This window comes from Paroedura picta, chromosome 1 (assembly GCF_049243985.1).
Source record: "Paroedura picta isolate Pp20150507F chromosome 1, Ppicta_v3.0, whole genome shotgun sequence".
Taxonomy (NCBI): Eukaryota; Metazoa; Chordata; class Lepidosauria; order Squamata; family Gekkonidae; genus Paroedura; species Paroedura picta.
Window position 1 is genome coordinate 31,108,989 of NC_135369.1, and position 12,526 is coordinate 31,121,514.

The window sequence follows — 12,526 nt, forward strand, 5'->3', positions numbered from 1 at the left end:
GTTTTTCTTTGGGCAAAAGTGACAGAAATAGTAAATGAAGATAATCAACGGTTTGCTTTAGGCTTGTCAGTCACCAGGAAACGTATCTGCAGACTACAGAGATTAGTTCCCTTGGAGAGCATGGAACCTTCAGAGGGATCCATCATAGATCTTCAGTGAAATCTCTTCTCAGATTACCCTCATATCTCCAAGAATCCCGCAGGATGTAGTTGGCAACTCAAGGTTGGTTGGACAGAAAACCTGATATAGCAGCCTTGCTGAAACTAAGCAGGTACGGGTCTGGTGCATGTCTGGCTCAGAGAAATCCTGGGAATTCCTGACACATGACTTTGAGTTCCATAACAGAACGGTGAAATACAACCAAAGAAACAGAGAGGAAAGAAACATTCCAAATAGAGCCAGTCGTTGAAGTGGTATTTACAAATTAATAAAAATTGTCAAGTATGTTTCAACTCCAGCCTTCATTAACAGTGATTATTCATCATTTTCATGAATATAAACGGAAAACTCAAACGAGACCTCAAAATATTGTATCCCATAGCAATCTTCTGAACAAAAGCACTAATGCTGCCACAGCATGTTCTCAGGAAAGCTTTTCTTCTTTTCTTTTTCTTTTCTTTTTTTACAGGTGAAGAGGTGACTCTTCATGAATATGCATTGAAGACGAAGACTTGAAGGCTGCTTGCTGCACAACCAGTGAGTACAACCCCAAAAAGGGGATAAAAACGCAACTCTGCAGGAGAAAGGTAACCAAAAAGGTTGAAACAGAAAAAGAAAGGAAAAGATAACTCTGCACTTGATGCAAATGCATAAATTGAAATATATAATTTAATAGTAACATCATGGACATTAAAATATCATCCAAAACAACAATCCTACAGCTAAGCTTCTAATGCTCAATGGTTACGTTTCTAATTAGGATTACAAAATGAGGATTAGAAAATTAGCAATGTTTTCCATTTTCCTATGAAGAATAGCTTTTTAAAAAACACAATAATATTAGACTAGGGACAAAGCCCATTGCATTCAGGAATGCAACGGGCACTAGATTGGGGAGCGGGTGGAAGAACTCTGCGGATGGCCTTTCCCTCCCCCCAGGATCTGGAAAGGCTGCAGGCTGGAGGCCCCCAGGAAGGGATCTCACCGGCAGGGGCAGCTCTCATGCAGAAGGGATCTGGAAGGAGGAGGGGGTGGTCAGGAGTGGGAGACGGAAGGCGATTGGCAGGCCGCTGGGCAGACAAGCAATCTGGATGGAGGAGGAGGCACACAGGGCAGGACAGCCGCCCCCAGTGGGTATTAAGCGCTGAGTGGCACTTAAGCCATGAGACCAACTCCTCCTCCTAGACCTTACCAGAAATATTAAGTGGAACAGATATTCATTACAGTTTTGTTATTTCAATACTATAAAAAGTAATAATTGTAAACTTTTGTATCTGAATAGAAAAAAAGTATATGGAAATGGTATATGGAAAAGGTCAAATATTCTTCGAAATAGAAGAGCAATAAGTGGTGTAGTGGTTCAGAGTGATGGCTTCTAATCTGGCAAACGGGGTTTGATTCCCCACTCCTCCTCCACATGCAGCCAGCTGAGTGACCTTGAGCTCTTCATAGCCCTGATAGTGCTGTTCTGACCCAAAGAGTATTGTCAGAGCTCTCTCAGCCCCACTTACCTCACTGGGTGTCTGCTGGGAAAGGAAGAGAAGGAGATTATAAAACACTTTGTGACTCCTTTTAGTAGAGAAAAGCAGCATAGAAAAACCAATTCTTCAACTGGAATACGACCCCAAGACAAAAGGAGTTGGAGAGAAGGAAGGGAGCTCAGTGGGGATGTGATTTCCTAGAGCCCACCCTCTGAAGCTGCTGTTTTTGCCAGGGGAAGGGATCTCTGTGCTATAGAGACCAATTATACTTTCAGGAGAACTCCACACTCAACCTGCAGGCTGGGAAACCCTTTCTTAGAGGGCAGGATATCACCCACTCTTTCTGTTTTTAAATTGTGATTGCACGCCCCTTTTCAATGGGAAGAAAAGCAGCTTCTAAATTTCTCTAAATGACCATTATAAAATTGAGATGAAGGCCAGAGGTGTTGTCCAAAGGCGAAACCTGGTGTTGAGCTGCCTGGCTGCCGTCAGACCCAGCATTCCATTATGATGCCACGAGCACTGGGGAGTGATGTCACATGGAGGGTGGCAAGGTGGGCGGAGCTTTGAGTGATGTTGCTTCAGGCCTGTGCAGAGAAGCACAGAGAGATTGTTTCTTGCCACTTCTGGTCTGAACATGAAGGTGGGGAATCATTTTCAAGCAGCGCTGAAATGCTGCCTGGTATTCTTCTATTTTTAGGGTCCTTTATAAGGAGCTCCCTTCCAAGTAAGTAGAATTTCTTTCCATCCTGTTTTTCTTTTTAAATTATTATTATTACTACATCCATAGTGCAAAGAGGCTATAGACAGTTCACAGAAACCAGAAGGACCAAAGGCCGACTTTTTTCAGCTTGGTGACAATGTCTCAATTTTGCACACACAACGTTCTAGATGGTTTTTATGAGTTTACATTCTGATTGTCTACATTGTGATCCACCCTGAGCTATCCAGGAAGGGTGGGCTGAAAAAATATTTATTTGTTTATGTAATCCCAGACATCTTCTGGTGAAAGATCTCAGCTAGTGAGTATCTTTCTCTACACGAGTCCTGGAGAGCTTCTGGGTATTAGAGTAGAAAGTGTGCTGTTCTGTGGTCTGATTTAGTATTAGGGACCTTCACGCCTTTATTAACTCATATACATATATTGGTTAAGGGCCATGACTTGGTGCTATAAACCATGCTTTGTGTGCACATTATCTCAGATTCAAGGATCTCAGGCAGCAGGCATTGAAAATGAGCTTTCTCTACCCGAAACTTAGCAGAGCAACATGGTACTAAGCTAGAGCCTTTCTCAACTTTTTTTACCATTGAGAAACCCCCAAAACTTTCTTCAGATTTCAAGAAACCCCAGAAGTGGTGTGATTGTGCAGAATATGGCTGGGAAGCATAGCTGTGGATACACCCACCCAGAACCCCTCCCCTTCCCACCCCCTCCAGGCCCATCACTGGCCATTTTGAGATGGGGTGGAGCAACATGACCATATATAGTCATATCACTCAATAAATGTTTAACAAAATTGTAAATAATATTAAAAATTAATCAACTCTTACCTATTCTGGAAACCCTTCCAGGGCTGTCAAGAAACCCCAGGGTTTCACGTAACCCTGGTTGAGAAAGCCTGGATTCAATGTAAGGCAGTTTCATATGTATGTATTTATGAGTTCTTGGCCAAGTTATATCCTGGCAAGGCCAGCATCTCCACCCCAAATTTGTAAAATGGACACCGTGTCTCTACAGAGTAGAAAATTGTTCTTCTAAGCAGGACAGCAAAGTTGTGCAACCAGTGTTCTTTCCATCACATGACTTTACAAAGTCACCTTAGGGACAGCACCGAGAAGCAGAGAAGAAAGAGCGGCTGCACTAGAGAAGCTTCCATGGAAGGTCAGCATAGAAGCCATAAACAAGCATATCTGTGGAGGGGTGATCCTGAACAGCTGGTGGATCTTGTCTGCGGCTCACTGTTTCACAAAGGACATGTGAGTATCAAAGGCTGCTTATAAGTAAGAAGGAACCCACAGCAGACGGAAAGATGGGGAGACCAAGCATGCACACACACTCACGCACAAACACACACACACAGATTTTGTTGCTCCCCCCACCCCGCCATGCCATCCACCTTCCTTGTACTTGCTGGTTGATTTGTGAAGACCATCCCAAACAGAGTTCCAGTCTTTGTACTTCAAGAGCCAAGAGAAATGATAGTCAGAAATGCAAGTGGGTTGTACTTCTGAAGCACTGGGATTGGTCTTGGATGATCTAGAACTCCTGGATCCTACTATGGGTATGCTTAAGCAGGCTTTCCCACCCTTGGTCTAGAGCAGGGGTAGCCAAACTGTGGGTCTCCAGATATCCATGGCCTACAGTTGCCATGAGCCTCTGCTGGCAGTCCATGGGAGCCCATAAACCTCTGGAGAGCTACAGTTTGGTTGCCCTTTCTTGTAAGAGTAGGGACTAAAAATTATAGCTAGGAGGAAGATATTGGGTGGCTTGGGATTTCAGGCTTCTTCCCCACCATTTTTAATCACACTTATCACCAACTCAGACCATTGGTCTTCCTGGATTAGACCAGTGATGACTAGACTACCTCCATCCAACCCTGTAAGTCATTGATTCTGCTCGTTGATACTCCCTTTCCTTCTGCTTTGTTCCCAAGTCCTCCAGATATCCAGATAATAGTTGGCTTGACCGGGCACCCAGAGAGAAGGACGTTGGATAGGATAGTCATCCATCAGGATTTCAACAGTGAAAGCATGGCCTATGACATTGCTTTGATCTTGCTGGACTCGCCCGTAAAGTTCACGGAAGAGAACACGTTCATTTCTTTGCCCTTCATGCATGACCTCCACATGTGGAAAGACTGCCGTGTTACCAGATGGAACTCCAGCATGGCTGGTACTGCATTTCATCCCAAACTACTATACATATAGAGAATTGTGGGATTTGGGTAGGGAGAGCAGAGTCTTTTGGCCCAGGACTGGAGACTGTCAGAAGGAGGTTAAATGGTAACTGATTTTCCTTCTCTTTGCCAGCTGGGTTGGCTTCTCAGCCACACAGACAAGCCTTGAAGGGATCCTCCCTCTCTCGGCTGTCTCCAGTCCTATGAAACAGCCATGCAGCCTCCCTAATTGATGCCCACATTCTGCTTCCTCCCTGGCTGTCTTGTGGCTGTCATCTTCCACAGGATGAGTTTCTGTCACTTGGCAATCGGACTGACTTTCCTTTGACCATAGGATGGTGTCTGTTGTAGCCTCACCTGGGTTTGGTGCCTTCTCTTAGCCTTGGTCGTAGGATCTACCTCCTTTGCAGCTAGCATTTAAAGGACTTTATGCTATTTTAAGAGCATCTTGTGGCACAGAGTGGTAAGGCAGCAGACATGCACTCTGAAGCTCTGCCCATGAGGCTGGGAGTTCAATCCCAGTAGCCAGCTCAAAGTTGACTCAGCCCTCCATCCTTCCGAGGTTCGTAAAATGAGTACCCAGCTTGCTGGGGGGTAAACGGTAATGACTGGGGAAGGCACTGGCAAACCACCCCATATTGAGTCTGCCATGAAAACATCACCCCAAGGGTCAGACATGACCCAGTGCTTGCACAGGGATACCTTTACTTTAACTTTATCCTATTTTAGCAGAAATTCAGGCAGCAACTTGAGAAACCAGCAGAAACCATTTAGGCTGTTTCCATTCCAACACTGCCAGGTATAGTTTATTTCAAAACATACTGCCTGTACGACTGAGCTCAACATAGGATACCACGGAAAGCTGCTGTATGTTAGGAAGATGTCTGTTAGGAAGATGGTGGCAATGAAGAACATGCCAGAGGCTGTACACTTTTCCTTTCCATCAGCGGATGCTATCGGCATGCATTTGTAGAGTTCCCAGCATATGAACCGTTCCCTCTAGCTGTCCCTATCAGTTTGAATTGCAGCAATGCCATGAGATGCGTCGACTCCCATTTTCACGCATGAAGCTTCTACTCAAGGTACAGGCCTTCCCCCCCCCCCATCCCAGTGGCAACTCTATGCTCCTCCCAGTAGCTTGTGCAGGGAGAGGATGCAGCCCTTTGTTCTAATGGTGGGAATGATCTTTTAGTCAGGGAGGAAGTTTGGGCATCAGATCTAGATCACCATTTAGCCATGAAGCTGGGTCATCTCATGACATGCCTACCTACAACACACTAAAACCCTGTAGTGTCCAGACTGGAGTGCTAAGAATGCTGGGGCTCGAAATGGGAAGATGATGGCGAGAGAGCAGTCTAGGAGTCTCTATTCGTTACAGTTTAAGAGTCCTTTGTGTATGGGATGTTTAGAATCATAGAATCATAGAATCATAGAGTTGGAAGGGGCCATACAGGCCATCTAGTCCAACCCCCTGCTCAACGCAGGATTAGCCCTAAGCATCCTAAAGCATCCAAGAAAAGTGTGTATCCAACCTTTGCTTGAAGACTTCCAGTGAGGGGGAGCTCACCACCTCCTTAGGCAGCCTATTCCACTGCTGAACTAACCCTTGAAGTTGGCAGTGTCTGGCTAAAACCTTGGGAGCCCTGGCTTTCCAATCCAGAACTCCTTCCTGATGCATTCCGGCTTCTGCTTTGCCAGCTGCAGATCATAAGGGTTGCCACCTCTGGCTGAAGCTTCCAGGTCGAGGTCCAGCAAATGAATTGGATTGGAGAGAACACTTGGCCTACATGATGGCTACCAGCAGCCCCAGACGGGTCCTGAGTGCTGAGCTTTGCCTGTAGGACCACAACCAAGTTAACACTTCAGCATGGTGAGATCCATCCCTGACTTAACCTCCATCCTTTGTGAATGGTTCCTCAGCAGTCTTCCTTCCCTCGGGGTCTGCAGGTGGTGAGAAAAAGCCACTCCAGATGCAAGAGGAAGTGGAAGCGACTCTGATCAGCAACAAGGAGTGTTCCGAGAGCATCCAGGGGCTGACGGAGGATGTGCTGTGTGCCGTCCCCGTGGAAGGTAGTAGTGACATCTGCGAGGTACGCTAAAATTGGTGTTGTGTGGCTGTGAAAACAGACTGACCATGATCCTGAATGATGATCCAGTCAACATTAGCATCCTGCCACTGCTAATGCAATCCCATGGTGGGCCTGGAGGGTACAGGAAGGGGAGGGGCCTCAGGTGGGTGTGTCCACAGCTATGCTTCCTGACCATCTTCTGCATGATCATGCCACTTCTCAGGTTTCTCAGAACCTGAAGTATGTTTCAGGGTTTTTTCCAATGGTAAAATTTTTTGAAAAAAGGCTTCCCTAGATCCTTTGGGCTACCCTTAAAGACCAAGCAAGCCCTGTGCCATACAAGTCTGTCCAAGTCTGCTCTATGTCTGCCCAAATCTCTGGATCCAGAGTTCTGAGGGAAGCCATGCTCCTCCATATTATTTTATACTGGTCATTATATTCCTTCCTTTTCCCTTCTCTGCTGCCCATTTGCTTTCTCTTTCTCAGGGCAAGGGGCACAGCATGTGGTTGAAGGGACAAAATATGTTCCAGCTTTATAGAAAGTTTGAAATGGGAATGATGACTTTGTACAGGAGGGGGGGTTGGAGAACCCCCAAATTCCTTCTATCAAGTTCATGTATTATTTATATTATATATTCAGATGTTGTAACCCACCCCGGGTCTTTGGATAGGGACGGGTTAGAAATACTGATAAAGCCAAAGTCACCCAGCAGGCTTCCTTGGCAGAGTAAGGACCTGGATCTGACACCACACTGGCCCTCTACTTTTATAGTTTCGGCAACTACCCATAAGTTTCCAATCAGCACCATCTCTGGGTCCTTTAAAAAATGAACCAGTATTACAGATTGGCCAGTTTCGCAGTTAAAACTCATCCTTTGGTGCTGCTCCCCCAGAGTACAACCGGGCATGTCCACAAACTGGGTATGTCCCTCCAGCTCCGAGGAGATGGCAAGATGCTGAACAAATGGCCTTGTGCTCTTCTTTCCCTGCTGGCAGGGTGACAGTGGAGGGCCTTTGGTTTGCACCAACGGAGACATTGTTGTGAAGTGGTTTGTGGTTGGAATCTCCAGCCAGGGAGACAGCTGCAGAAGAGAGACGAGTCCGGCAGCCTACACTCTCGTCTTCAACTACCTTGATTGGATACAGACAGCGACGGCTAGAGAAGGGAAGCCGTATATACCCAAAGGCATGGACATAATTGGCACCTCTGCCCATGCAGGAGCTGGAGAAAGACCTTTTGCTTTCCATCCTCCCCTCCTTCCGCTTGTCTGTTTGATATTGATGGCTTATGAATCATAGTAAAATGGGTATATTTATTTATGTATCTGTGTCATTTGTAGACTGCCTTTCTCACTGGGACTCCAGGCAGATTACCCAGAGTAAGAAAATACAATCCACAGGATGAGGCTTCCTATACAGCAGTGCAATAGGGTTTGTCTAATACAAATCTGGGACCAACCAGAAACCTGAAAACAGAACTAAAGCAAAGCATACATATTAAGTGTTAAATGATGCAAAACTTACATAGCAGGATCCTGCTTCCTGCTTCCTGCTTCCAGCAACAGAGAGCATGAACTGTGGTATAGACCAGTTTACAGTCTTCTCCTCAGTAGATACTCAGTGTGGCTTCCAAATTATTCTGTCCTTTTCCATTTTATCCCCAGGGCCCTTCTTCCTATTTTACACATTTTACATATCAATGGTCTGTGCCTTGTCTTTGTATTATGTTTTTGTGATGCATTTTTGTAGTTTTTAACGGTTAGCCGCTTTGGTGCTCATGATTGGGCAGGATATACATTTTGCAAGTGAATAAATACCCAAAAATAGAAGAAGAATGGGTTTGTATACCCCACTTTTCAAAAGACTCAAAGCGGCTTACAGTCACCTTCCTCGCCCCACAACAGACACCCTGTGAGGTAGGTGGGGCTGAGAGAGCTCTGACAGGGCTGTTCTGTGAGAACAGAACTATCAGGACTGTGACTAGCCCAAGGTCACCCAGCTGGCTGCATGTGGAGGAGCAGGGAATCAAACCCGGCTCTGCAGATTAGAAGCCCCCACTCTTAACCTACAACAGTTACCACTCGGTTGGTAACTGAGCTGAGAAACAGAGTGATTGGCCCAAGGTCACTGGTCAATCTTGCAAACTGGTCTCCCAAATCTTAATCTGATACTCTAACCGCTACATGTCATTGGGTCTCTTAGTAGGGCTGTGAACCTACAGGTATGGCCCAGACATCTCCTCGAATTCAAACTGTTCTCCAGACCAGGGGTACCCAACCCCCGGTCCGCGGGCAACTCTGCGCATGCGTGTTAGCGCCACCTGGTGGCCAAAACGCGCATGTGCGGCAGTTCCGCGCATGCGCATTTTTGAGCAACTGCGGCAGCTGGGCCGCTGGCTCTCCCCCACCCCCGGAGGCGGTCCCCGACCAGATGAAGGTTGGGGACCACTGCTCCAGACCACGAAGACCAGTTCACTGGAGAAAATGGCTGCTTTAGAGGGTGGATTCTATGGCAGCATGCCCTGCTAGTCCCTCCCCTCCTCAAATCCCACTCTCCACTCTCCAGGGATTCCCCATCCTAGCATTGGCAACCCTACCATTAACCTACAAGAAAGGGAAAAGATGAAGCATCCCTGTCCAGACTTACCACAACTGTGGGAGCGAGAGGAACCCCAGTCTTGTTTACGCAATCCCTTTTATCTTTTATCTATTTAAGAACTATTTAAGATCTATCAGCAACCCTGGGAGTTTGACCCCTGAGGGTGAGGGGGGGGTGAGAGAATATGGGGGTGGGCTTTTAGTTCTCATTGCCAAAGTATGTTGGTTTTTAAATTATGATTTCATGTTTTATGTATCTGGGGGTTTTATTTTTTTTATCATAACCCGCCGTGAGATGATTTTTTCGATAGTGGCAGGTAAGAAATACAATGAATGAATGAATGAATGAATGAATGAATGAATGAATGAATGAATGAATGAATGAACCAACTAACAGGCCTTGAAGAAGCCAAGTGGGAACAAGAGCCAGAAAGTCCCTTGCCTCAGGCCCTGAATGCTGCAGGGGCACAGAACTGCATAGCAAGACTAAAATAAATATTGTGTTAATATTGCTGTGGTTATTTATGTATTTCCCTTTCTACCAAAATAACTGCTAATGCAAAGACGGGGTGGTGGGGTAGTGGTGGTGGTACAATTTGATTTTCTTGTCTCGGGCGCAAAATTAGCTTGTTGTGTGGATCTGCAATCACGCCTGCTTCCTGCTCAATTCCCAGCACGCTCCATTGTTTACCAAGGATCTTGCACTAGTCATGGAATTTTGAGCAATGAACGGAGTCATCTTGTGGCCAAATTCTGTACTGCAGGTCGCTAAAACCTTGGTTACCTGTGCACAGTGCACACTCGACCTCTGACATGGACACCCACACACAAACACACACCCTTTCAGGCTCCTGTGGCCTATAGCCTGCCTTTGCCCACCAGACCTTCCCTTCTCTGGCTGTCCTCCTGCTGATCAGAAAGCCTTATAAGCCCTCATTGTTCCTATAATGGTGGTTATTACTGCTATTATTAATGAATATTATTTATTAAGACTCAGCGAAGCAGATTATCCGGATTGTCAGAAATCTCCATCTGCTGATAGCTGTTGAATGAACTTGTTCCCCCTGTTTCCACCTTTCCCGGGCCCTCCTTCACTCCCCCTTCCTTCCTGGAAGGTTACAAGGCCCCTGCGGTTCCATTATCAAGTCAGCCATGTGAAATTAATGCAAAGCCATTTGCATCGGTGTGATTCGCTCAGCACGTTGGATAATTAGACTTTATTTTCCCTTCAGACAATGTAGCAAATAAAGTCTTGACTTTTATGCTAGGATGGATTTTGATCTCTTTTCTTCTTTTTTTTTGCTCCCGCAAAAAGACGGAAGAATTAATTTTCGTTTACAAGGCCGAGCTGCAAGCCCCTGAGTAATTAAAGGCAATTTGCTAGCCTGTTTCTCACTGTGCAATTGCAAAGGGTGTCTGCCAGGGCAAGGCTGCATATATTCTGCACTTAAAAAAAAACAACTAATAAAAATACAGAACGATTATAAATCTGAGCCAAGGGAACCCAAATTTGGTGCTAGGCAAACATGACCTTTACAATGTACGCAAATTAAAAAGCATGCACTTCTATTTGTCTCCTAATGCACTGGGATGCCTCTGGCTTTGCAAACGTTTCGCTTTGGTGACAGTGATGATCCATTTGTCGATGATGACAAATTGGAAGATAATAGACAAGCACAAAGCCCATGAGAACTGTTGGTGGATCTGGGACTGGGGATTTACTCCTTCCACCCACGATTCTCCTTCCAATGCACTATAAACTTTTCAGAGCTGATGGAAACCACTTTCTCCTCCCCCCTTTTCCCTCTGCCCCCACCAGCAGCCGACATTCAACAGCCCTGAACATTCTTCATTTTTTAGGTGGAACATGCCCAATCTTCTTCAGACCGCTTTTTTTTAAGGGTGGGATATTCCCCCATTATAATTTACCAAACAACATGCTTTTACACACACAGGGAGACCTTGGCTGTGGGCTGACCTGTGTTCCTGATCAATGTCTGATAGGGCTGCCAACTGGGCCTGAAAAATTCCTGGAGATGTGGGGGGGGGGGAGAGGACGCTGGGGGAGGCGAGGAAGCCCAGCAGTGTACGATGCCACAGGGTCCACCCTCCAAAGCAGCCATTTCCTCCAAGGGACCTGATCTATGGAGGTCAGTTGTAATTCCAGGTATCCAGGCCTCACCTGGAAGCTGACAGTCCTCCTCCAACCATGATGTATATTGTCAAAAGGCACAAATAGGGGGGGGGGGAGTCTATAATAAAGAATAGGAGTGTACCTTAAACAATTTGACCTCACCCTGCCTGCATCTCCCCCTGTAAGGTATTATTGACTCTCTGGCTTGTGAGCAAGCTTTCTCCCCCCCCCCCCCACAAACAAAATAAACCCCTGATTTTGAACTGCCTTCACCATTCCCATGCCTCCTGGACAACGGTTGTAACTTAGCCATTGGAGGATGCCTTTACTTTGCTTAAATGACAAAAATAATGGTCTCTCCTCCTACCTGCCTACCCCCAAATACTCAGGTAGTCTCTTGAGAGCCCTCCTTTCTCAGTGAAGAAGTGCCCCACCCCCTACCTTTTCATCCGAGTTTTGACAAAGAGGAAGTGCCGTTTACTGTTGCTGTTAGCAAATGAGAGTGGCAAGGGGGCATTTGGGGCACCTCCTTGACTTGTTTCCTGCACAGAATTGTGCTGAGAGAGGCAGAGTCCCAGCCAGGCCCCCAGAGCTGTACAGCAACTAATATTCAATCAAATGCTTCCTCGTCCCTCCGGCAAATCAGCAGCTGGTCTTCCCTTCATCGATAGATCACTGAAAGTCCTTACTAAGCTTTCCTGGCCACTTGATTTTTAAACAATCTTAAAAAAAAGCGCTAATTGAAGATACACTTTATCACTTACTCATTTGTTTGCAGATAAACAACCCCAACCGTGGCACTGCAGCCAGGGAGCCTGGGCTGACCTGGTTGCCACACTCCAGAGGCCTGCAGAAGGTTAGTCCAGGCTGCAGGGAGGCCAGTGAGGATTTGGGAAGGGGGGTGGCTTGAGGCAGAACAATTGCAGGGGGGCAGCGGTCTGGCAGGACAGGGCTGCTCCCAAGATGGACAGATACTGCCCCACCAGTCTGATTGTTGGAAAGTTGGAAGCCAACACAGCAGCCACCTTGGTGAGCTTGGGACGGATGCACCATGCACCTTGGTGTCCATGGGCAAAGGCGGATACAGGTCAGGGGACTCACTTGGTGGTTGGCCTCCCAGCCCACCCCCGTGTTACCAAGCCCCGGCAAAAAACCTTCCCCAAGTGCCAAATAAACTAGATAACCGCAG

The 12,526-nt window shown here is 46.5% G+C and overlaps 1 protein-coding gene and 1 long non-coding RNA gene across 4 annotated transcripts; one reads left to right on the plus strand and one right to left on the minus strand.

Annotated features, from left to right (window-relative positions):
* Positions 1–382: 382 nt before the first annotated feature.
* LOC143835053 (uncharacterized) lies at positions 383–2,134 on the minus strand. The gene is made up of 2 exons (XR_013229977.1): positions 1,671–2,134; positions 383–733 (listed from the first exon to the last, which is right to left on the minus strand). It is a non-coding gene; the product is annotated as an uncharacterized LOC143835053 (long non-coding RNA).
* Positions 2,135–2,179: 45 nt separating this feature from the next.
* Positions 2,180–7,922, plus strand: LOC143835020 (trypsin-like). 3 transcript variants are annotated; one of them, XM_077332099.1, is made up of 5 exons: positions 2,180–2,367; positions 3,464–3,617; positions 4,295–4,533; positions 6,458–6,627; positions 7,603–7,922. In XM_077332099.1, the coding sequence occupies exons 1-5, from the start codon at positions 2,214–2,216 to the stop codon at positions 7,903–7,905; spliced, it is 1,020 nt and encodes a 339-aa protein (XP_077188214.1). In that variant the 5' UTR covers positions 2,180–2,213; the 3' UTR covers positions 7,906–7,922. The 3 variants fall into 3 exon arrangements, with proteins under 3 accessions (XP_077188214.1, XP_077188206.1, XP_077188221.1); XM_077332091.1 differs by having other exon boundaries at positions 2,187–2,367; positions 3,455–3,617; XM_077332106.1 differs by having other exon boundaries at positions 2,196–2,367; positions 3,455–3,617; positions 6,485–6,627.
* Positions 7,923–12,526: the final 4,604 nt, after the last annotated feature.

Excerpts from the sequence above, each read along its gene's own strand:
- LOC143835020 (XM_077332091.1), top strand. The coding sequence starts at position 2,214 with ATGTTGCTTCAGGCCTGTGCAGAGAAGCACAGAGAGATTGTTTCTTGC. Across the intron at positions 3,618-4,294 it reads CACTGTTTCACAAAGGACAT|TCCTCCAGATATCCAGATAA; the intron begins GTGAGTATCAAA and ends TTTGTTCCCAAG. Across the intron at positions 6,628-7,602 it reads GTAGTAGTGACATCTGCGAG|GGTGACAGTGGAGGGCCTTT; the intron begins GTACGCTAAAAT and ends CCCTGCTGGCAG.